Genomic DNA, 20,896 nt, shown 5'->3' on the forward strand with positions numbered 1-20,896 from the left:
ATAGAGACTTGGCTTCTGGCCCTTCTAGCTGGGGGAGCCGGGGGAGGAGGGGCATTGGGAAGGCACTGGAGGACTGAGGCAGCCGTTCCGGGAGCCGGCCGGAGGAGGTAGGGGCGGGCGGGCCAAGTCCTCAGGCTGTTACTCGGTGGACCGCGCCCGCCTGTTTTCCGCCGGAGCCCGCTCCCCTCCGTATCCTGCTCCTCCCATCGGCGCCCAGATTTCCCCACATTTTCCAGGCCCCACCCCGCTCTCTCCTCAGCCCCTGACCTCGGTCCCCTACCCGCGCCCCAACTTTTGAGATCAGCCTCCACCCACCGCTCCTTCTGTGCTTCATTTCCTCATTTCTTTTCCGCACCCTGCACCCCGATGCTCCTCGCCTTCCTTCCATAAATTCGGACCGCCAAAGCTCGTGGTCCACTGCCTGCACCATCCCCTTTCCAAAAAAACAAAGACCCCCCCCCCCCCAGACCCTACCACATCAAACACAGCCCATCAACGCACAAGGCGCACAAAAGCCATCTGCTGGGGAAGCCGAGGGCGCCTTTTGCCCCAGTGTCGCCGAGAATCAGAGGCAAAGGTAACCCAGAGAGCCTGAGGTCCGGGTGAGCTAGAGGCATGGTGCGGAAGGGCAGGCGGGGCTCGCCGACGGCCCCGCCCCCTCCCCGCCTCGGCCCGGATCCTGACCCTCCCCGCCTCGGCCCCGCCCCGCCTCGGCCTCGGCCCCTCCCTCCTGGGAAGTGGTTGCTCAGAGCAGATTAACTGTCCCCCTCCAACTGGAGACGACATGCCCTTGGTCTGGGTTCAGATGTTCTGGAGTATCATTTGAATTCTTGTTCAAGACGTCAGCTCTATGGTTTCCGACCAGGAGGGACTGGAACTCCTTTCCCAGCAGTTGGAAAACTGTTGACAGTGTGAGAAACTAATTCCCTTGCTGTCTTTGGCTGAAAAGCGCCGGTAGGATGGTCAAAAATTTTGGGAAAGCTTATTTAAAGGTTTAAAGCTCAGTTTGGGTTTCCCCTGTGGCTCAGCTGGTAAGGAATCCGCCTGCAAGGCGGGAGACCTGGGTTCGTTCTCTGGGTTGGGAATATCCCCTGGAGAAGGTAAAGGCTACCCACTCCAGTATTCTGGCCTGGAGAATTCCATTGACTGTATAGAGACACGACAAAGAGACACGACTTTCACTTGGGCTCTTTAGAGAATCGTTAGCGTAGGAAACCAGGCTTCCTCCACTTTTGAATTATTGGTAGGTATCTTGCATATTTTCACTGATGAGTATTTTCAGTCTTTAAAGGTTTGGCAGCAGCTTGGCCAAGTAAGGAGTAAAGATAATTGAAAACAAATGCAGAAAATTTACTGTCTACTTGTAATTTTAGGCTACAAATAAGTGTGTCTTGATCAGTTTCTTAGACACTTGGCAACCATTCAAGTAAATTACTAAGTACTATTTACCATAAATCAAAATATCCTCGAAGACCATATCATCATATGAACATTATTGTATTAGAGATCATTTCTATGTGTGGGGATCTAAAAGTACCATTCTCAAATCCAGGGCTAAGAAAATATTACTCCTGATTGGTGGAAATGAAGAATGAAATTGGAAATGAACTTGAGGGAGATTTTACACTTTGAATAGAATATGCAAATTTTCTACCCTTGAAGTAGTTGATAACACTTAAATCCTGGTGTCTGAATAACCGATATGTTTTTAAGGTATTGAATTGTTTACTTACTCCTTCTGCCCAGGTCCCTATGTTGACTCGTTGAAAAAAATATAAATATGGCCTTCTACAGTTATAAAACAGTCTTAGCTATTGCCCGGACAAGGTAAGCCTTGGGACTCCCTCCTCCTTCTACTATTTATATGAACCTTATTTTTCTAGATGGAAAAGATACATGTAAAAGGATAGACTCAGTACACAATTAAAGCTTTCTTGGTTTTAATTGTGTTGGCTTTTAGGAAGCAGGCATTTTAATGTATTTAAACTTACCCAGATTTTCTGTATGCTTTAGAACTCAAGCTGAATAATTTTGTAAAAGTGTGGAACAGGTAAGATAGAAAATGTAATGGCTTTAGAGTGACACCACTGTAACTGATGAATGCTACATGTAGCCCTTATATGTAAAAAGGAGTAAAATGGCTGGCAAGCAAGCCAATCCTAGGGCTTATACCTGCCCCAGTAAGGTCTGTTATCACTTACTTATTCCAAAGAATATTCACTGAGGACTTACTGTGTGCCAAATACATTGTACATTTTCCCTTTGGGCCATTCAAAAAGTGCTTTATCTTGGCAAAAATAGTCTGAAGGAATGGAAAAAGCCATCTCTTTGCGAAAAGAAATCTCTTTGCCAGAAACTTTCTTTTACCTAGCTGGGTCTTATTTTTATTTTCAAATAATCTGATGTGTCAGTTTAGCTGAAGATTGTGAGTTGTTGCAAAACTGGAATGTAGAGATCCCTGACTGGGGAGCCTAATTCTAATTCTTATTCCCAACATTCCTTAGGAATCTTAGGTGAATAACATTTCAGCTGTAAGTCCTTATTTGAAGGAGTCCCTGGGCACTGCATAGACAAAGCAGTATTATGTGATTGGTTAATCCCCACAGGGACCATGAAATGTTTCATTCAAACAATATTTCTATCATCAGTAGAGCAGCAGAAAACACAAGTGTTCCACCTGCTTAATGATAATAGAGACAAAACTTTCAGACATAGCCCCGGATGGAAAAATGTTTGCTTTTTAAATTAATAGTCACAGAGTTTCTAGCTTGTAACACAACAGTTATCCTCAGGAATTAACTTATTAATATATCTCATAGAGTGTATCATTCACCCACAAAGCATACGGTTACTCAGTTGGACTAAAAAGTTGTATTCATTCATTCATGAACATGATCAGCTTTGAAAAATGCAGGATTAAAAATGATTGTTTTATTTTTACCAGATAAAATATTTATTTCTTTACTCTTTCACTCTGTAATAGTACGTGCTTGACTCAGAGGCTGTTGGTCTTTATTCCAGATTCCCTAACCATTTTGTCCAGCCTACCAGCTCTTCTTACTCCCCATCATTTGCATTGCTTCACTTACCAGATTGCCATTTAAACAAAACCTATATGAAGAACTATGGAAGCAAAAAGTTCTCCCATCCAAGTCAGTTAGGCAATAAAGTACTTCATTTACGAGCCAGAATCTTCCAAGAGCTGCACACTTCAACTTGCTGGTTGCAGGAGGTCCCCAATAAGCATCAACAGGAGCAAACAGCAAAGAAGCCTCAGGTGCCAAGCCCTCAGCCCGTGAAAGAAGCGGGCATGAGGATTAAGGAAGGAAAGCGATCTTATAGACAAATAATTATGGATGAACTGAAATATTATTACAATGGATTCTATTTGCTTTGGATTGACACCAAAGTTGCTGCCAGGATGGTTTGGAGGCTGTTGCATGGACAGGTGCTGACCAGGCGAGAGAGAAGAAGGGTAGGCAAGAGTCATATTTGAGAAAGAAAATGTAAAATTGAAACGAACTGTTGATGAACCAACTTTTAAATTCCTCTGAAAAAACCCCAGAGTAGGAATAGTAATTCACAGTGAGAACCAGAGTTTCTGACTTATCTGCAACCGACTTGCTGTATACCTATAGATGGGCTCTTAAAATGTGTGTATAGTTGCCCATGGAATGGTTATAATTGTGTTTTCTAATTTCTCCAAGGAGTTGAGAGGCTTCAAGTTTGATCTGTGCATCTGGAGTAGAAACTGCTGTTAATGTATTAAGTATATGCATTTGAAAAATCAATTTTAACAGATACCATGTTATTAAAGTACTGACTTAGATGAAAGCTCAGAGATGCCAATAATATGTTTTGATTGTCACAGATTTTCTTGAAGATATCCCATAATCATTACTTCTGAGCTAAGGTACAGAGGAAAATCCGGCCTTTCCATTTTATAAATAGCTGCCTTGGGTTTTTAATGCTTTCAGAACTGAGGCAGACTTTTGTTTTTGGCATGGCCAGAAATAATGGATATTTGCATATGCCTTTAATTCTTTAGCTGCTGAGAACCTGTGCTGATTTCTTCCGCCTGGTTCCATTCATGGTGTTCATCATCGTCCCCTTCATGGAATTCTTATTGCCAGTGTTTCTGAAACTTTTCCCGGAGATGTTGCCATCAACTTTTGAAAGTGAATCCAAAAAGGTATGAGGATTTTGAAAGATTTTAAAAGAATTAATAGAGTTTTATCTTTTTAAGAGCAGTTTTTAGGTTTACAGAAAAATTGAGCAGAAAGTAAAGAGAATGTCCATCTACCTCCGGACCCCTGCTCCTATTTCCCCTATAAATTTTTTTAAATTATTTTTTAAAATTTATTTTTTGGCCACACAAAAATTAACTGTGACTAGATGACCAGCAGGCATGATTTACTCAAACAGACCCTTGCATGCTTATGAGTAGCTCCTGAGCGGAGGGTGTCCTCCTCCTCCTTTGATGGCCACTATGAAGGTGAAGGGCTGCCCAACCGAGACAGCGCCTTCATTCTCTCTATCTCGGCCACTCTGCCAGACAGACGGATGAAGGCATGGACCCTTCCCCCTGAGAGAACAAAGAAGGCAACTTTTAAATCAGACTGAGACATGTTTCCCTGCCTCAGTGACCATGGATCTGAGATGACAGAATGGTAGAATTTTACCACACTGTTTGAAAGGCATTCTGGATAGAAGGACTAGTGTTTAAGATGCCTTAACAGTATAAAAGCGTATGACATAATCAGAGACCATAGACTGGTCCTCTGTAGTTGGAGCAGGGAGCACCAGGGGATCCATGGGAGAAGATCAGACTCACATACTGTGCTCGAGTCAGGTTGGAAAGTATCCACCACCCTCAGGAATTTAGACTTTGACTATGGTGATTGATGGAAGGTGACTGCAAAACAGGGGATGAGAAAAAAAAAAAGTGATCTATATTTTAGATCAATCTAAATCATCTAATCAATCATGATTAGAGCTATATTTTAGGAAAACTGTGTTGGCAGGAAGGATTAAAGAGGATGGTGCCAAATGAGAATCAGCTGGAATGTTATTACAGTAGCATGAGAGAGAGAGAGGGAGGACAAAACCTGAATTATAAAAGTTTCATCAGGAGTAAAACTTTGAAGATAGGTTTGAGACAGATTTAAAGGGTAGAATCAAATTGCAATATTTAACTGCCTGGCAGTGGTTTGAAATTAGTTTACTTACGTTTAAAGTAGTCAGGGTCTAGGATTAATACCATGGGATTCCAAGGAATGTGTATGTGGTGGGTTTTTTTTTGTTTTGTTGTTTTTGACTGCACCATGTGGCATGATAGATCTTAGTTCCCTGACCAGGGATTGAACCTTTACCCTCTGCAGTGGAAGTGCAGTGTCTTACCCACCAACCTGCGGGGGAAGTCCCCAAGGAACATGTTAGTGAATGCAGAAAGAGGTGGGGGATGAGGTAGTGATTTATCTAAGTATTCCTCTTTCCTCAACATTGCTTGTTTCCTGAACATATGCACACACATATCACGGCCACAGGATTAGAAAATACTTTCTCCTTTGCTTTGTTCCATGAACAGAGGGAGAGAGCAAGAGAGTGAAGATGAGTACCTAGCTTTCTGCTTACACAAGGTCCCAGCACCATGTGCTTCTCTTTCATTGCCTGATACACTTTTACATTAATTTGTGGAGCTATCTGGAGAAGGAAATGGCAACCCACTCCAGTATTCTTGCCTGGGGAATCCCATGGATGGAGGGGCCTGGTGGGCTGCCATCTATGGGGTCTCACAGAGTCAGGCACAACTGAAGCAACTTGGCAGCAGCAGCAGTGGAATTACTGGTTTATTATTGACGATGTTTGTCTCTCCCATTAGACTAGAAGTTTCCTGAGGGCAGGAATTCTTACCTGTTTTTGCCCATTTTACCCGAGCACCTAGCACACGGTGAATGTTCAATAAATAGATGAATGAAATCAATGGTTGCGTGGGTTTTAATCATGGTATTGCCATTGTGTGATTCTAGGGGGCTGATTCTTCTAATTCTAAAAAAAAAAACAATGATTGCTATGATTTGCTTGTCATTAGAATCTCTTGGGCAACTTAATGGGGGGAAATACATATATATGTATATGCATATGTATGTATATAAAACACATTTATTCCTGTTCCTCTGTATCCACCCTGATCATGGTTATTTTGAAAATACTACCACATTATATCTCTGGTAGTGAATAAGGATTTAGAATTAGTGGTCAACATAATGTCTTAAGAGTATGCATTTAATTCTCTTCTACGCAGTGCTTTTTTATATGTTATAGCACTTCATTATCTTGTAATTAATTGTGTTTGTTTTCTTCTTAACCTGTAAGGTTCATTAGCTTAACTTCCTACTTTGGTTTGTGGCCAAGGAAAATCTAGGGTCACTCAGACCAGGGGTCAGCTTGACCAATGACCTAGATAGTTTGCACCAGGTTAAGAGATAGTGTGTATTTTATTCTAAAGAGTGACAAAGGCTTCCACTGAGGGAACTATTTTGAACCCATCCAATATTTATGATGATTGCATTAGAGAGAAAGGTAAGATTAAGGAGAAAAGTTGCAAATTGAGGCTACTTTTTAATTTTCTCTGGTTTTCACAGAACTCCTTGAATTAGGTATAACAAGAATATTCATTCGTGAAGTAGAGATGACAGCAACACCACCACAGTTATGTTTCTCTCATCTTTACCTACCAAGTTGTAATCATAAAGGATTCATTCTAACTTTTTCCTCTTCCATCATGAAGGAAGAAAAACAGAGAAAGAAAATGGCTGCGAAGTTGGAACTAGCGAAATTCCTTCAAGAAACGATTACAGAAATGGCAAAGAGGAACAGGGCCCAGCTGGGGGACGCCTCAACCCAGTTCTCCTCCTACGTCAAACAGGTGTCAGTCTTTTATATAAAACCAGACAACTTCGTGTCATCGTGGAGCTTTCAGATTGTTCCTCATCTCTGAATTTGCAAATATCTCAGTTATACAGTATTTCAAAAATTTATGGGAGTTTGCAGAAAACCTATCTTAAAGCCATCAATGCTTTGAAGATGTTAATAACTACTTAGAAAAACAGTACAATGAAACTCAAACTTTTGAACTTCTCCTGATTGTTCAGTTGATTTAGGCTGACTTCTGACAGATTTTTTTTTTTAACTCCTCTTTGTAACTCAGGGCCCACTTCCAGACATAAGATAGAATCCATAAATGCTTTGGCATCTTTCACATGGTCTACAGGGAAGATTCTTTAAGCAGGAAGCAGGTTTTTATTAGTCCCTGTGTCCCACCGCCTAGGTCCAGACAGGCCACAAGCCCAGCACCAAGGAGATAGTTCAATTTTCCAAACTCTTTGAGGATCAGCTGACCCTGGAGCACCTCGACCGACCTCAGCTGGTGGCCCTTTGCAAACTGCTGGAACTGCAGTCCTTTGGAACCAACAATCTGCTTCGCTTCCAGCTACTGATGAGGCTGAAGTCTATAAAAGCAGATGATGAGGTAAGAGCTGAACTCAGCTGGAGGGAATTAGCCTGGCGTTGGGAACTGTCTTAGGGTGGCTCTGTGACACAGTGCAGTGCCTTCTGTTAGGTTTGCCTGGAGGCTGGTTCTGGGAGAGTGAGTGGTCTGAGCAACCACTGATAACCTGAACCTTGATGACTCACTTTCGAAGTTGCCTGTTGGGCTCTTGAGAAGGTCTTGTAAGCAGTGAGTAGCTTGGATGTCTTTGGGGCTAATCAAAACCAGTTTTAGGACCCATGGGGAAGGAACAGCAGCTTAGTAGATCCCGGGGAACAGTAGATCGCACTGCCAAGGAGAGTGCTCAACGCCCACCCCTCCCCCGCAACCCCCCCACACTTGCCCTATGCTTCCTTCCCTTGGATCTTGGTGAGCCTAGCTGTAAGAAGGGGTGGCCAAGGACCGCCAAGGAGGGAAGGCAGGACCCCAACATCTTCAGGGGTAAGGGCACTATTTGGACTGTAACTACTCGTTAGTATCCTAACAAAGTGGAAAGAATGTTTCTTGAATCGGAATCAGCTGCTTTAAAAGCATTCTGCCTGAGGGAGCAGGATTCCCAGAACTGAGAAGGCAGGATCCCATTGGCCCCATTTAGATTTCAGTGGTTGCTTTCAGAACTGTGGAATAAACAATACTGGTCCCAGAAGTCCCATAGTTTGGGGTCATACCAAGTAGAAACTGTGTTATTTATTGAAAGAGTTTTGAGGCCCAGGGAGTTGGGGCTGTTCTTAGGGGGTTGGGGGGGTGAGGGAGGAACGCTGCTGGGATGTGCAACAAATGGTACATTGAAAGCTTTTCAAATGGAATGCTTTTCTAATGAGTCTTAAAGTCACCACTAAAGGGAAGTGGAGTGGAGCTGTCACAACCAGGCGCAAGGCAGTGCAAGAGGGAGAAACACCTCGGGGTCAGGCGGTGGAGTTCTAGAAGTTTCTGATATTATTCACATCTGTTGGCAGGATTCCCTTCACCTCCACCACTGCATCTCCTGCGGTCACCTGGCTTTATTGAGTGCCTGGCCTTTGTGGCAGTCCGAGCAGGGGTCAGAGTGGGAAAGCTAGCTGATTCTGCCTTTCCCCTGACTTGTGGGAATGGAAGGATTAGGCCAAACTGGAATCAAAGGACCTGATGCCATTCCTTCTGTTTGTTTGTTTGTTTTGTCTCTTCCCACAGGTAATTGCCAAGGAAGGGGTGAATGCTCTGAGTGTGTCGGAGCTCCAAGCTGCCTGCAGGGCCCGAGGGATGCTGTCACTGGGCCTCACTGAGGGGCAGCTGAGACAGCAGCTCACAGAGGCAAGTGGTCGCTTTCCTGGGTCCTGTTCCCTGGAACTCTCTCCTGTCCGTTTGTGTGTCTGCTCAGTTGCATCAGTCATGTCTGACTTTTTGCAACACTATGGACTGTTGCCCTCCAGGCTCCTCTGTCCATGGGATTCTCCAGGCAAGCATACTGGAATGGGTTGCCATGCCCTCCTCCAGGGGACCTTCCTGATGCAGGGATTGAACCCGTGTCTCTTATGTCTCCTGCATTGGCAGGCAGAGTTCTTTACCACTAGAGCCATCTGGAAGCCCCCTTTCCCATTTTCAGGCCTTGTTTTTTTAATTTCTGCCTTGCCATCTTACCTAATTGGCCTTCTTTGGTGGAGCCATGGGCCGCTGAAGAAGCTGGCTTTGACTGCAACACGGTACTCTGTTGAATAGTTGTCTGTGGCTGCTAACACACCACCACAAACTTAGCTGCTCAAAGTAACACCCACTGATCAGCTTCAGGTCCTGCAGGTCAGAAGTGCAGGCTGTTTTCCTTTCTGGAGGCCATGGGGGAGATTCCACTTCCAAGCTCATGCAGTTTGTTGGCTGAATTCAACTCCTCACAGCTGTGGGTGTGCGGGCCCTGTTTCCTCACTGGCTCCCAGCCCCAGGCCACTCTCAGCCCCTCCGGCCTCTCCATCTGCAGTGAACTTCTCACCCAACCTCTAGCTCCGGATTTAAGGCCTCATGTGATTAGACAAGGCCTTCCTGGGTCATCTTCGTATTTTAAGGTCAACCAACTTGAGACTTGGAATTATATCTGCAGAATCCCTTCATGGCAGCACGGAGTTTAACGTTTAATTGAGTAACTGGGAGAAAGTGTAGGTACACAAGGGACAGAAGTCTTGGGACCACCCTCCAATGTGCCTCCTCCTCCGGGTATCATGAGGGCTCTGAGCTGAAGCTCTGATACAGGGCCTGTCATCCGGGTGAATTCCCCTGAAGGCCTACACCTTCTGGGGCTGCTTTCCCAATTCATGCCCCAAACCAGGGTCAAGTGTTAGCTTTGTAGCAGATTCCCCTCTGATAACGTACTCTCTCCCAAACAGTAGATTTTTAACGGAGCGTTTAAACTGTTTTAACTGCTTTAAAACAAAGTAATAACTCCTATTACAATCTTCATTCCCATGACTGTAAAAGGTGCTGTGGAAGGACTTCCCTGGTGGTCCAATGGTTAAGGCTCCACACTGCCAGTGCAGGGGGCCCAGGTTCAATCCCTGGTCAGGAAACTAGAACCCACATGCTGCAACTAAAGAGCCTGCATGCCTCAACTAAAGATCATGCATGCCGCAGATAAGAGCTGCCATGCCTCAACTAAGAGCCTGCATTATGCAACTATAGGTCTGGCATACTGCAACTAAGGTCTGGCACACACACACACAAAAAGTGTGCACAAATTATTTAGGGCTAGGAACCACTGTTGTGGCTTTGAACCACATCAGGTAGCGATTTCCTCTTCCATGTTGGACCTGCTCTGATTGGAAGGGGAGCATGTTCTAGGGGTTACTTAAACATCATTTATTTCCTGCATGTAGGGTATTCAATGACTTCATCCTGTCAAATTGTTTTGTTGGAAGGATGTGTTGTTTTATAATCCCCCTTCAAGGGAGCAAGAAAACTAAGCCAACCATACAATCTTCACGGATTGCTGTGGATTACTGTTCCCAAAATCCTGCGGTAGGATATGGCTGACATCTCATAGAAAGGAAAAGCTAAAAATGATAAACTTACAAAATGTCTTAACTTAAAAAAAAAGTGAAAACTATGAGATTCCACATGCGCTTGTTACCTTGGGAAAGGTCAGAGGTAGGTGTCATGCTGTGGTGGGGCGGGTGTAAGGACAGAGGGGCGCTCATGGAGTGCTGGTAAAGTCCTGCATGGAGGTTTGGCAACAGCTTTCCAAATTTAAAAATGCATTTACTTGGACCTAGAAATTTCAGTTCTAGGAATTTGTGCTCTATTATTGCACATGTGCAAAATGACATATCTAGAAGACTATCCATTGCAGCACCATTTATGATAGCAAAAGACTGAAAACAGCCTAAAGTTCATGAGTACAATAATCAAATAAATTATGGCATTTCCATCAATGGAATCCTTTACAGACATTTAAAAGGCAGCAGCTCTGGGACCTCCCTGGTGGTCCAGTGGTTTAGACTGTGCTTCCATTGAAGGGGGAGTGTGTTTGATCCCCGGTCAGGGAACTAGGATTCTGTATCCAGCACACTGGATGGTGTGGCCAAAACATAAATAAAAAGAAGGCAGCTCTACATCTGCTGGTACAAATCGATTTCCAAGATGCTTCAGTGAAAGAGAGCAAAGGGCAAACGTGTGTATATGTCACCCTTAGAGTAACGATAAACATATAAAGGTACATTTGGTTTTGTTGTTAATATTTTGTTGGCTCAAGTGTTGTGGCTACCACTGAGGTTTCGTTTTGTTTTGGCCATGCCGCAGGGATGTGGGATCCCAGTTCCCCCAACCAGGGATCAAACCCACGCCCCCTGCAGTGGAAACACTGGTGCTGGGAAGTCCCTAAATGTATATTTGTATACGCATAGGATATCGCTGTAAGATTGTATCAGGAACTGGTACCAGCGGTTGATTGCAGGGAGGGAAATAGGGTAGCGAGAGAAAAGGATAATTTACCTTTTGAATTTTGTCTTATGTGCACATATCTATTTATCTATGGTCTTCCCTGGTGGTTCAGTAGGTAAAGAATCTGCCTGCAATGCAGGAGACCCAGGTTCGATCCCTGGGTGGGGAAGATCCCCTGGAGGAGAGAATGGCAACCCACTTCAGTATTCTTGCCTGGAGAACTCCATGGACAGAAAAGCTGGTAGGCAAAAGTCCATGGGGTCAGAAAGACTCACATGACTGAGTGACTAACACACACACACACCCTTATCCAAAATTTGGCCAATTTGGAGCTTGAAAAATTACATCTCATTCTAGTGTTAATTTCTTTAGTTATGAATGAGGTTGACGTAATCTTTTACGTTTATCTACTTTATACTGAAGATACTTACCTCCTTTGATCCACAGTTGGTGTGAGAGGTTAACTGCACCGCCCTCTCTGACTGTGAGGGGCTGTAGGGCCCAAGCAGGAATGCAGCAGCCGGGAGACAGGCCCTTGTCCTTGCTCTCAGCACTCAGCGTGTGCCTGGGGGCCCATGAGACCAGAGATATGTGGGCAGCAGGGGGTCACGGCGAACTCGAGCGGTCTGTGACTGTCATGTTTCATCCCTCTCCCATTCTCCAGTGGCAGGACCTCCACCTGAAGGAGAATGTCCCACCTTCTCTGTTGCTCCTGTCCCGGACCTTCTACCTGATAGACGTGAAGCCGAAGCCGATTGAGATACCACTCAGTGGGGAGGTGAGTCCTGGCTCTGTGGGAACCCAGACCCCACGACTGGGGCCGCTCCGCAAACCCGTTTCCTCTTACAGTCAGAGTAGGCCTCTATTTTGGCTTATCTTTTGGAATTTGGCCCCAGTGGCTTTAAGATCTTTTAAAAATTCCTTTAAAAGATGAAAATTACTCAAACCACCTCTAGCTTTAGAGCTGTTTACTGTGTTTAGGAGTCCTATTTGATTTCTTATCAGGAGTCTGGCTTTATTCTTTCTAAGTGTCTAGTCTTCTTAGAGGGTTTTTTTTTTTTCCTCCTCCTCACCATTCTTTCTCCTTTGATACTGAATGGTTCCTGTTCTTTCCTGTCTGTCTCATTTGCCCAGATTCCTATTAATTTTTAAGTGGTGAATGGCCAATCTAGAAAATAAGCAATTGTCTCCTTTCAGCCCATTTCCTTAATTATTTGTGATTGCCTTTAACTCAGTAGCTTTTGTTCTCCTGGTGTTAAGAACCCAGGACTGGCCCAGTCACTAGAGCATCTTGCTCTGGGTCCATCAGAAGGGGCCTCTCACTTCCCTGCTTTGTGGCTTCATGTCTGACTCGGAAGCTGCATGTGTGAGAAAGGAGGGCCCACGAGAGAAGAGGCTGCACTTGTTGCCAAGTGGATGGACCTAAGCACTCTGGAATGAGGACCAGTCATTTGGAATCTCGGTTATGCTATCGACTCCTTAAGCAAGTGGAGAAAAACATGAAGTCCAACACGAAAAATGTACTTCAGGAAACACCATCTTGCTTTCCTTTTCCGAAATTTCAGAAAACGATCTGGATTTGGGCTTTGTCCAGAAGCATTCTAGGGAGACTTAGGAGATAAAGTCTGGAGCGTAGACCATGTTCTAACAGGCTCCTGGGTTCTTACTTTTTCTTTGAGACAGACCAGTTGCTTGTCATTCTTAGACTGCTCTCAGTTGCAAGGAAGTCTTAGAGTAGCGAAATGTCTCAGAGCTAAATTTGTGTTTCAGAATGATTCTAGGCGGTTATCAACTCTTGATCCAGACGTTGCTTTCTAGAATGGTTAAGAAACACCTGGGAATTGGAATTCCTTGGTGGTCCCGTGGTTAAGGTTCCGGCCTTCAATGCAGGGGCCTGGGTTCTATCCCTGGTCAGGGAATGAAGATCGCACATGCTTCACAGCCAAAAAAAGAAAAAAAATTGTAAAAAGGAAATACTATTAAGAAAAACTACCTGGGAATTAAGGACAAAAGGACAGGCTCTTAGGCATTTTATTGTTGTTGTTGTTGTTTTTAATACATGCTTTTAAACTTCTGTTCTTCATATGTACAAAATGAAAACAAGTAGCATGCTAGGCTCAATAGAGTACTGAGACATGAAACTGAATATACTATAGTTTTGGATGTATGTAGCCCTTTCCCCTCCAAAGTACATGAAGAAATTACTTCCAAAGAGCAGAGATTTACTTTTCAAATGTAATTAATGTAATTGTTGAAGACAGGTTAGCTAGTTCTTCTAAAATACCACTCCCTCCCTCCCTCCATCTTCAGATATTGCAGGAGCTTCTATTAAGCAACACCTTTCATTTGAATAAATCATTTATTACTAGCCACCAAAAATGACACCAAAGATGTCAGTTTTGACTTAAGTTATATCAATGCTGGCAGAAACTGATGCCTGTGTGAGAAATGGCAACTTTTGTGTTTTTTTTTATTTTTTTTTGAGAGTGGGAACAGGATCAGAAATGGCAAATAAGTAGCTTGTTAATAACAAAGGATTTTAAATATCAGAATCTGATTAAAGTGCAACTTTTGTATCTAGAGTGCTCAAAAGTTAAAAGGTAATACTAAGTTGCTATTTCAGGGACATACACTGCCTATTTCACCCAGAAAGGAAGTCAGGAAAGCAAATTGTGCTGAAAAGTACTAAAGTAGAAGTGCTTCTAAATTTCAGGAGGAGCAGACAGCTTAATTTATATAAAATCTCTCTCTTCCTAGGCTCCAAAGACAGATATTCCCCTGGGATCACCCACTCCCCCTGAATCTAAAGAGAACATGGCCGGTTTAGCACCTCAACTGAAGGGAACTAAGGTGAGACACTTTTGATTACATGAAAATAACAAGAAGTTAATTTCATTGGTGTCCTTTAATAAGGACTTATTTTGGGGTACTGCTTGATCTAAGTTCGGCATCTGGCTGTATGCATGTAGGTTCCAGATTTTGCCTGTTGAGTCCGGTGGCAGACATCCAGTAGTTGTTTCAGGGATCTGGTAGTCATGGCAGTGTGGCTGTAGCTCCAGTACACCTTGAGTCAGTAACCCAGCTGTCAGCTCTGATGTTTAAGGGTGAAGAATGGGTACAGCTGCCGTCAGTTACATCATCACCCACAACACCATCAAAGTCTGTTTCACTACCTAAAGAATTCATCACTTCTGCTAAAGATGTAAATTTCTATAAAAGGAAACTCTTTTCCTCAAGTTACTTTTAGGGGCAGTGAGAATCTAGAATTATAATTGTTGCAAAATACCACACCCTCTCTCTGTGTCCTCCAAACAGGAAGCTGTAGGCTGAACTTCAGTCATCTTATAACCACTACATTTAAAAAAAAATTCAGTGATCCAAAAGCAAATATATATATCAACAAATGCAATCGTGGTTCAGAACTAAACATGTTAAGTCTAGAAGCTAATTACAATATAGGCAGATTCTTATTTTCTGTTGCGCCAGATGGAAATAGTTCCCATATGTTGTGTATTTCACACAGGCTTAAGATGTCAGGAAATACTAGCAGGAAAGCAATTTAAGACTCTTAGGAGAAGTGCATGTAAATGAGAAATTACTTATCTATCCACTTTTCCCCTTTGGGGGTGAGACCAGAAAGCAGGAGGCAGTGAACAGTAGGGGGTCACAGGAGAGTTGAGCTGTGGAGAGGTTCTGCTGGCTCTCGAGGACCAAAGAGGGAGCCACTGAGCACCCAGATTGTTTAACCCAAGGCCTTGTCTGCATGTCTTCTTTCTCACTATGACCAGTCCCTAAAGTCCTTATGTTTTTGTACCCCAATACTCCAGGCAAAATCAGAGAAGACAACCCAGAACAGCAAGGCTAGTTCGAATGGAGCATAAGGACTCATGGAGGATGGAGCTTACTCTCTCTGGCTTGGGGCCCTCAGCAGTGGCATCCGTAAAGGACGTCCCTGAGATAGAAGATCGGTCATTTAGTCCTCAGGGCAGTCTTTTGAGGCCTTGTAACCGTTCAGATGACGTCAATGGCAAGACCAAGTTCGGATCGTTTGGAAAACTATTTAATTGCCAAGTCCATGTTCTCCGCAGCATTAGATCATCCCACTGGACTTTGTGTAAGGCCCATCTGCCATATTGTCTTTTAGCAACTTCATGTCCTTTTAAGAGAGGAAACTTTTTTGCTCAATGGAATCAGCCTGATGCCTTAAGATACCTCTTGTCTCTAGCTTAGTAAGCCGGGTAGGAACTAGGGAAATTTCAAAGCCAGTCATCACGAGCATTGCACAGGCACTCCCACACTCTCACTGCCTGTACAACTTTTTCAGACTGAGCACACACACCCACACAGACACACACATAGACACACACAGACACACACAGACCCCAGTAGGAATGTACAACTTTTTCAGACTGAGCACACACACACACACACACACACGCACCCCAGTAGGAATGTACAACTTTTTCAGACTGAGCACACACACACACACACACCCACACACACCCAGTAGGAATAGTGCCCTGGAAACAAAGTAAAGGTAACGGGATGGATGTAAGTCCCTGGTTAGGTCTTCCTGGATCTAAAGAAAAAGCTTCTTAGGGAAGAAGATGGAGTTCAATAGACTGGCAATCAGAGACTTGGCGGCCCCCCTCGGGCCCACAGAGGCTGCAGGGATCTGGGAGGCCGCCATTCCTCCAGCACATATGGCTTCCATTAGCCTTCATCTTGCTAGGAAGCATAATTAAGGGCTTAAGACCGAACCATTTGTTTGTGCTGGGTGTGTGTTTTTCTGGTCTGTTTGTCTTTCACAAACAAGACTATCTGTTAGTCACAGGGGTTGTTAAGAGTCTGATACAATCCCAATACTACCTAGGAACAGGTATTATGTTCAGATATTTATGTTGGATATCTTCAGTGTTTCCATACTGAAAAACCTTAATAATAAATCGATCACCATGCAGCTGACCACCAGCCTTCTTCCCTTGGGGAGTACTTAGAAAGGAAGAGGTGTTTTAGCTGTAGAAATTAGATTTCTGTACTTGCTGTGGAATTGAAGGCAGTTAGATGGGCATCCATGGAACCAAGGAAAAATCAACCTGTCTGGGGTCATCTAAAAGAGGAATGTTATCAGCATTTGACAGCAAGGAAATGCACTTTAAAACCTTCCCTAAACCTCCCCTCTGCTAGAGGACAAGCCTCACCATGTCCTGTCCTGCTGAGGAACTCCATGCCATTGGCCTTGGAAGGTGATTCACAGTAAATTTTCCCATTTTTAAAATGATGTGTGTTTATTTTAATGAGTTCATATTTCAAGGGGTTGCATTGGAGAAAGGGATTAGCTCGTTCGTTTGTGCAACCCTGTTGCAGCTGGGTGCCTCGTGGGGGCTGTGGGGCCGCTCTACAACTCTTTCTGGCTTTCCCCATGAACAGAGTGGGAAAGGGGCCCTTGGCCACCTCAGACCTCAGCTGGACTTCACCCATGTTTACTTCATAAATAGGCATCTGAGACCCTCAATACACCTCTCTTCCCTTTCTTCTGATAGTAGCTCAGAGAGCTCACTTCACTGGTGGGTCCCATGATGGTTATAGGTGCAGCCCACTGCTGAGACTGAGCTAGTAGTGTTCTGGTAAATGATTAACACCCAGTCTGGTGGTTAGAACTCTGTGCTTCCACTCCAGGGAGCTTGGGTTCAATCCCCGGTTGGAATCTAAGATCCCACATGCTGTGTGGCATGGTTTCAAAAAAAAAATTAATGGCCAACTCTGGGGTGTGGTTGGGAGGGAGCCCTGACTTGTAGTATTGCAAAGCACTGATGTAAATACTCCCACACAGCTGATCTTCAAGCTATCAATAGGCCACCGAACAACAGTTGGGGAGAGACAGATATGGTCAGCTTGAAACACCCCACTTAACTGACCCCCCGACCTCTGGGAGGAACAAGAGACACTTAAACCCCTAGTTGGGGCAGGCCACCAATGTCATTTCCACGCGCCAGGACAGACGTCTGGGAGGCAGTGTAGCGTAAATGGCCCTAAATACTGGTAAGTGCCAACCTAGAGAGAACTTGCCCCAGTGCTTGGGTCCCTGCCCACCTGCCTCCCAACAGCTGAGTGGAAGCCTGTCTCCTTGCCCTGCTCTCTACTCTTCCCCACAAATGCATCTTCTGTGGCTGTACCAGCTGCTAATAATCTCACCGAGTATAATTTTAGGCATTTTCTAAAGCCCAACCCCGGTGGTGATGTCAGACTTGGCCCATCTCACACCCTGAGAATTCTGCTTCAACAGAAAGGTGTTGGTGGCTTGGCACATATGGACCTGCACCTGTGCTGTGACTAATTCTGTGTTTCAGTCATTACAGGTCGCAACGGTGATATCGAATAAATGCTCTATAGTGTTAAAACCTAAAGATCTCCTTGTCACCACCAGTGCACACCAGTAGGTAGGGTCAGACTAACGGAACTTTAACGCTGATCGACACCTTCCTTTTGCCCAGGGTTCTGGCCCGCTGGCTCCCCCCAGTGGCGGCTGTGAGAAACACAGCGACTTCACTGTCATGGAGATAAATTTCCTTCAGCCATGATTCAATCTTACTTACCTAAGATCAATATAGTACATTAGCGGTGCCGGAGGACTGGTGACCCCTGGCCTGTGGCAATTAGAAAGGGCGGGAAGGTGGTATCGACTGATGCTCCGGCCCTCATCTTTTAACCCTCAGGAAACCAGACAGACTCAGTGCCTTGACAGGATGACATCTTCATTAGATAAACTGGATCTCTTTCCTCAAGAGACCCGGTCAGCTAAGTAAAATGGCCATTTCATTTTCTCTCAGGTCAATTTCACTATCTTTGATTTGACAGCTCAGTCTCTCGGGAAATTCATGGGTGATTAAAGTAGTAACAGCAAGGACATCACTGTTACAGCAACAGTGAGCTGTGTCCCACTGCCTCTACTGAAGGCACGCAAAGCCCTTTGTGAAAGAGTGACCATCCATTCACACGACCCTGGGCCCAAACTATCATCAGTATTTTACAAGGAAAGGTGCCACTACAAGCTGTCCCACAAATGGTTTTAAAAGCTAAAGTTCATTTCCTGATTCTGTTCTTCACTAGTATATGCCCTCCTTAAACGTGAACACATATCAGAGTATGTTGACAGTTGCATATTCACAGAGCTACTCAGCAGAAAACAGAACTTTATAATGAGCCAACACTAGAAGGGGCCAAGAAACAGCTCAGAAAGGAAACTTCAGGAGCAACCCCATTCTTCCCAAATGAAACTGGACTTGCTTTTATACTTAGAAGGGATCCGGCAAAGGGCAAGCTTTGGGGGCAGAGGCTGTGAACCAACAGCCTGAGCCCTAAGGTTCCAAGGAGCCGGCACCTACTTGGTGGGGGGAGAGATAACCAGCAGGTGGCAGAGGAAGAAAATTCCCCAGCAGCCAAAATGCACCTTCACAGAATGTCTTCCTTTTCCTTAGGGCTGGGGTAGAGTTCCTATGGGAAGAACTGGAGGAGGCCAAGTGCTAGCCCTAGCACACGCGGTCTGATCACTCGAATTCAGAATGGTATTGGCGGGGATGGGGGTAGGTAGGCAGAATAGCCTGGGAGACAAGAAACCTGAAGCCAGGGCCCTGGGTGTAAAGCTGGTCTTAGGTAACAGGTCCTCCCTGACACAGAAGCACAGGCAGAACCATACCCACACAGAGGAGCAGCCACTCTCCTAGGTCTGAGTACCTGCCGCCCAGGGTCAAACCATCCATGACCTGCCTCTTCATCACTTCAGCCCCACTCCTGGCTCTTCGGAGCTGGGCCCTCAGCTTGCTGTCTGACTCTCAGACCCCAGAGGCTCCACATTCCCCCCAGGGAAACGTATGGTGGAGGGGGCGGTGGGGCCTGGCCCTGGGCCCAGTGACCCCTACCTGCCTTCTTTCCCAAAGCCCGGCAGAGGAAGGAGGGCTGTCCTGAGGCCTCGGAGAAGGACCCATGGGGAAGAGACCTTGGGACAGCCAGCCCCAGAGCCCGGCAGCCTCTCTCCTTCACAGTCGGCCTCCTCTCCCGTGTCACACAGCCCGTATAAAATTGAAGCAGCAGCAATTTTTATTGAGGGACCTAAACTGAAAATAGGTTTAGAACATAATTTAAAAAAATAAAACAGCAAAAGTAGCAAAAAATATATGACCTTTTTAAAAACATTTTCTTTTTTTTTTTTTTTTTAATATATAGCAACTGATGCCTCCCAACCACCAGGAGCATCTTACCCAATGGGTAAATCTCTGGTAACGACCCTTTTAAAAAGACATGTAAATATATACTCAGATTTATACACTTTGTGTTTTCTTCGTAGCTATGTACAGAGCCCCTGCTTTGGGGCTGGGCCCCAGGGCCACGCCGCCGGCTCCCGGCCTCTGCGTCCCCACCCTCGGGTACCAGGTATTTGGTCATCAAAGCAAATTAGTATCGGAATCAATAAGCCACTGGCACTATCCGTCTGGAACAGAAGTCGCCTTCTGCGGAGGCCTGAGCGCTGACCACCTCTACACCCAACTCCCGCTGTAGCCCGAGGACCTGCCACCAAAACACGGGCACATGGGCTGCGCAGAGCAGGCAAAATCAATGCAGGAGAGCTAAGTCGGCTCTCGCTCGAGGGCGGCTCGGCCCCCACTGCCCGACCCTCCAGGCGGCAGGGAAGGGGTCTTGGTCCAACGTTTGGCAGGCCACGTAGTAGCCGTCAGCAAGGACCGGCCTCCCTGCTCCTCTGTCAGGCTGTGAGGAGGAGAGGAGGGGAGCTCGGGCGTGCGGGCCTCAGGGAGGCCGGCCAGCAGAGCGCAGGGGAGGCAGCGAGTCCAGCGGGAGGAGGGGCGGGGCCACAGTTGAGGATGGAGTCCGGGGAGGGGTGCGGGGTATGGGGGCCAGTCAGCGCCGTTTGAGTCCGCCGTTGGCCAGCTGGGCCTGGTGTCGGGGCAGGCAGGGTTCCTCGGGCAAGGGCTCGTGAGAGAAGACGGAATCCTCCCCGGAGGAGCAGGTGGAGCTGCGGGTGTCGGGAAAGCTGGGGGAGTATTGGTCCAGGGGCATTGACAGGTCCAGGTACTCCTGAGGGCGGAGACAAAAAGATGCAAGACCCGCACTCTGCTTCCCGCGGCGGTAGGATTCATTCCGCGAGAACTCGGAATGAGTCCCGCGAGAACTAGGATGAATCCCGCGAGAATTCGGGCCGGTCGGCACACAGGATCTGGGAAGGGCCGCCTCACCTGGTTGGAGGTCAAGGCTACGATGCGGTCCAGGTCTTCCACCAGCTGCTTGAAGGTGGGTCTCTGAGAGGGGACTGCGTGCCAGCAGTCTCTCATCATCATGTAGCTGGGGCAGGATGGCGAGGTCGGGGTGGGGGGAGAGGACAGGCTCAGGGTGGATGGGCCGCGGGCGGCTGGCTGCGCGCCTCCTACTCCTCCC

At 45.8% G+C, this 20,896-nt stretch overlaps 2 protein-coding genes across 16 annotated transcripts in view; one reads left to right on the forward strand and one right to left on the reverse strand.

The window, feature by feature from the left end:
* LETM2 (leucine zipper and EF-hand containing transmembrane protein 2) lies at positions 1 to 16,727 on the forward strand. Of its 5 annotated transcripts, none has more exons than XM_069573055.1 (10): positions 1 to 107; positions 1,747 to 1,827; positions 3,022 to 3,475; positions 4,049 to 4,192; positions 6,791 to 6,928; positions 7,331 to 7,531; positions 8,720 to 8,839; positions 12,114 to 12,227; positions 14,207 to 14,299; positions 14,553 to 16,727. In XM_069573055.1, the coding sequence occupies exons 2-10, from the start codon at positions 1,781 to 1,783 to the stop codon at positions 14,694 to 14,696; spliced, it is 1,455 nt and encodes a 484-aa protein (XP_069429156.1). In that variant the 5' UTR covers positions 1 to 107; positions 1,747 to 1,780; the 3' UTR covers positions 14,697 to 16,727. The 5 variants fall into 5 exon arrangements, with proteins under 5 accessions (XP_069429156.1, XP_069429152.1, XP_069429154.1 ...); XM_069573051.1 differs by having other exon boundaries at positions 15,277 to 16,727; XM_069573052.1 differs by lacking the exon at positions 1 to 107 and adding an exon at positions 838 to 911 and having other exon boundaries at positions 15,277 to 16,727.
* A 2,796-nt stretch (positions 16,728 to 19,523) lies between these two features.
* Positions 19,524 to 20,896, reverse strand: part of FGFR1 (fibroblast growth factor receptor 1) — a 50,538-nt gene continuing 49,165 nt past the window's right edge. For all 11 annotated transcript variants that reach the window (XM_069573042.1, XM_069573040.1, XM_069573047.1 and 8 more), the window contains 2 exons: positions 20,698 to 20,803; positions 19,524 to 20,539 (listed from right to left, as the gene is read on the reverse strand). In XM_069573042.1, coding sequence (XP_069429143.1) covers positions 20,363 to 20,539; positions 20,698 to 20,803 — 283 coding nt within the window. In that variant the 3' untranslated portion in view covers positions 19,524 to 20,362. The remainder of the gene's footprint in view (positions 20,540 to 20,697; positions 20,804 to 20,896) is intronic.

The sequence above is a fragment of the Ovis canadensis genome, chromosome 26 (assembly GCF_042477335.2).
Source record: "Ovis canadensis isolate MfBH-ARS-UI-01 breed Bighorn chromosome 26, ARS-UI_OviCan_v2, whole genome shotgun sequence".
In the NCBI taxonomy this organism is placed as follows: Eukaryota; Metazoa; Chordata; class Mammalia; order Artiodactyla; family Bovidae; genus Ovis; species Ovis canadensis.

Excerpts from the sequence above, each read along its gene's own strand:
- LETM2 (XM_069573055.1), top strand. The coding sequence starts at position 1,781 with ATGGCCTTCTACAGTTATAAAACAGTCTTAGCTATTGCCCGGACAAG. Across the intron at positions 1,828-3,021 it reads TTAGCTATTGCCCGGACAAG|ATTCCCTAACCATTTTGTCC; the intron begins GTAAGCCTTGGG and ends TCTTTATTCCAG. Across the intron at positions 4,193-6,790 it reads TTGAAAGTGAATCCAAAAAG|GAAGAAAAACAGAGAAAGAA; the intron begins GTATGAGGATTT and ends TCCATCATGAAG.